This window comes from Geospiza fortis, unplaced genomic scaffold (assembly GCF_000277835.1).
Source record: "Geospiza fortis unplaced genomic scaffold, GeoFor_1.0 scaffold439, whole genome shotgun sequence".
Taxonomy (NCBI): Eukaryota; Metazoa; Chordata; class Aves; order Passeriformes; family Thraupidae; genus Geospiza; species Geospiza fortis.
In genome coordinates this window covers 75,564-78,931 of record NW_005054618.1, presented here as the reverse complement: position 1 = coordinate 78,931, position 3,368 = coordinate 75,564, and the positions used below count along the sequence as shown (strand labels likewise).

The window sequence follows — 3,368 nt, the reverse complement described above, 5'->3', positions numbered from 1 at the left end:
CCGGGAGCTCCTGGAGCAGGACAAGGGAGGAACAGTGGATAAAATGAGAAGCCAAGGCCTCTACAACATCCAGCAGACCAAGTGCAAACAGCCCAACTGCAGCTTTTATGGACACCCAGAGACTGGGAATTTCTGTTCCTGCTGTTACAAGGAGGAGCTGCGGCGCAGGGAGAGGGAGGCGCTGGTGCACAGGTTCTGAGGCTCCCCCTGTGCAGATCCGGACCCCTGGCACGTGGGGAATGCAATAACAGAGATCCAGTTTGGTTTTTACACCCACCCACGCTCCTCTCCCACTCTGCAGGAGGTGGGAGCAGGCGTTGGGCCTGCTGGGGTGGGCTGGGAGTGTGGCAAGGGGCTGGTGGGATTGATGGGGTGCAGGAGGGAGAGAGGGGGGAAAGCAGCCCCGGCCTTCCTGGAGCCCCTGCAGGGGAGGAGAAGGATTCCCAGGGGGGCTGCTCGGGTCGGAGCACAGGGTGAGGGGGGAGAATTCCTCAAAAACTCAAGAAACCAGACCAAAGCTTTGGGAGTGGGCAGGGGGAGCAGCTCCCACCAGGTCCTTCCCGCTTCCTGACCACCTGGGACGGAGCAAAAATGCCCCATTTTGAGAGTCACAAAACCTTTTAATGGAGTTTTTTAACACTGGTTTTATTCTGTATTTCTTCTTGCTGGTACTGAGCGACACCGTGTTGGAGTTGGACTTTGATGAGGTGAGGTGGGTTGGACGCCCCCCACCCAGTCCTGGATGATTCCGAGCACCAGGACAGGCTCAGGGCTCTGTCCCTTCCTCTCCTCCCCATGAGCTGAACTCTGGTTTTAAAATGTAATTTTTAAACTCTTGCTGAGGCGGAAGGGACTCCCAGAGCTCAAGGGATTGGAGGTTTCTCTTCCTGTGCAGAACCCCCAGCCCACAGGAGACCCTGGCTCAGCATCTCCTGCCAGGAATTCCCAGTGAGCCTGGGGCAAATCCCCCAGGAAAACCCACTGGAAAGGGGTCCCAGAGCACCCCCAGCCCCATGTAACTCCTACTTGAGCACAGCTACTCTGTACTACCTCTGATCCTGATTAACTCGGCTCCGTTGTGCTGAGCCACCAACTGACCTTTAGGCTGCGGAATTAATCCATATTTTTTGATAACAGGGCTAAAAAAGCAGAACAAGAAGGTAAAATCCTCCCACGTGTTGTTCCTGACCCCATCCCGGCCCCCTGGCTCCCAGGGTGGGATTCACTTTAGCACTGCGATGTTTGCACAGAATTCCTTGGGGTTTTTTTTTTTTTTGGTAACTGCAGCTCCCAAACCAGGCCTGATCCTGCACGGAGTGAGGTGCAGCATTTCCTATCACATGGAAATAAAACAGGAGTTCTATCCTTCAGCCAGAGCTTTACAACATTCCCTCCTTTCTATTTTTGGGTTGATTTTCCAGAAGGAATCAAACTATGCAACCCCTTCCTGCCCATGGCCATTGCCAGGAGAAGGGATGAGGAAGAGGAGCTGGAAGTGAGCTGAGTGGGGGGATCACCCACGCCTTACACTTGGCCCTAAAAATGTTAATTTGGACCTAAAACCCCCAGAGTTAAGGCCTTTCCTGGTGGGATCCCAACACTTCGAGTCCAGCCAGCAATGCTCCTTGTCTGCAGATTTTCAAATCCAAATTTCAGACACCCCAGGGATGGTTTGACTCCAGTGTTGTTTTCCCTGGTTTTATAAAAACCCCCGAGCGTGGCTGAAGCTGTGGGAAGGGGAGGGTGTGACACCCACTCCAGCTGGCTCCTCTTACCTGGGAACAAATTCCACGTTTCTCCCTCAAACTGCAGGAATTCCAATGGACTTCAACCCCAGACACGGCCATGCAGTGCTGCTTAAGCAGCACAAGCTCTGCCCCTATTTGATTCACCCCAAATTTGAAGCTGAGATGGTTGAAACGCAACCCAAACCCTTCACTGTTTACGGGCTCTTGGTTCAAATTCCACTTTCTGATGTTTATTTTTCCCCAAATTGGAGCAGCAGCTTTGTTTTGGTGTTGGGAATGCCCCAGGGCACGGGAGGGCAGGGGGTGGTGATGCTTCAGCACTCAGGTTTTGGGGGAATTTCTCTCCTTTTTGGGTAGCTCCCTCCCAGTGGAGGCTGGGCTTGGGAGGGGAGAGGGAGAAGGCAGAAAATCTGTAGGAAAAGCAGCAGTGCTGGAGGGAAAAACTCCAAACCTGGAGGAGAAGCACCAAACCTGCCCCCAGGAGGGATTTTTCCACGGGGAGACTGTGGTGTGACCCCAAGGTCAAACTAAGTGCACTTACTGGTGTGGTTGGAATTCAAATTGATCCTGGTGGAGGAAAACTTTGTCTTTCAGCGTGTGTAAAACCCGTTAACGAGATTTGATTTGATTTGATTAAATGAGATTCACCCTCGCCATCCCCCGGCCCCTCAGCAGAGGAGGCCAGGGCAGCTTTGGGTCTCACTAACGCGACACCGAGTGACCTGAATTAATTCTGCAGTGGTTTATTCACCAAAAAAACTCCTTTTTTTTTTTAATTCATTCCAGATTAATTGGTGATATTTGGCCTCCTGGTGAACAGGGCCAGAGCGTTGCACTTGGGCTGTACCTGTGGCCTCGTTGTGGCACCACAGACTCATTGACAATAAAAACCTTCAGCTGATGCACCTGAGGCTCCTTCATCCCCTCACCCTGAGGGCTCCGGGCATCCCCAATTCCCTCCTGGGGCAGCTCCTCATCCCTTTCTCCATCTAATTATTTTGGGATTTTGAGGTTATTATTTATATTATTTATTGTGTGATTCCATTTTGGTACTAATTCTTGGCTTTCATTTAAAAAAGAACACCCTCAAACACCCCTCCCTCCCTGTTTCTGTCTGTCCTTGCTGCTCTTTTCCCCAGCTGCATCCCAAGGCTCCCTTTGGTACCTGAGTCTCAGGACAAAATTAGGGATAAAACCAGCACGAGCCATATGGATGCTGAAGCTTTCAATGAAAAAGAGGTTTGGGGGTGGTTGGAGATGGATGGTGGAAGGTGGGACCCCAGGAGCAGTTTCCCAAGGGATTTCTGGCACTGGGATTTTCTCTCCCAGCTCCCTGGTTTCCCTTCCTCCCGGCATTGTGGGCGGACACTCCGTGCCCAGCTCCATCTCTGATGATTTTCCTCCAGGATCTTCCCTCCTGCCATGGCCCCGACTGACCCCGTCTGGGCTCAAAGCCTCCAGGAAATTCCTCTCATCTGCCAGGTGCCCGAGCCAAAAGCTTTTCCCAGCGCCTGGGAACCTCTGCCAGGTGATCCTGCTGCAGGGGGAAAATTGGGGTGCACGAGGTGCAGCCTCCAAAGCTGCGACTGCCCCAAAAATCTGGGGAGAAATACAGCAGGA

The 3,368-nt window shown here is 52.5% G+C and overlaps 1 protein-coding gene across 1 annotated transcript in view; it reads left to right on the top strand.

The window, feature by feature from the left end:
- The window catches only part of OTUD7B (OTU deubiquitinase 7B), a 33,274-nt gene extending 30,621 nt beyond the window's left edge, over nt 1-2,653 (top strand). Inside the window, exon 12 of the mRNA XM_031064702.1 lies at nt 2-2,653. Within this exon, the coding sequence (XP_030920562.1) occupies nt 2-199 (198 nt within the window). The 3' untranslated portion in view covers nt 200-2,653. The remainder of the gene's footprint in view (nt 1) is intronic.
- The last annotated feature ends 715 nt before the right edge of the window (nt 2,654-3,368 follow it).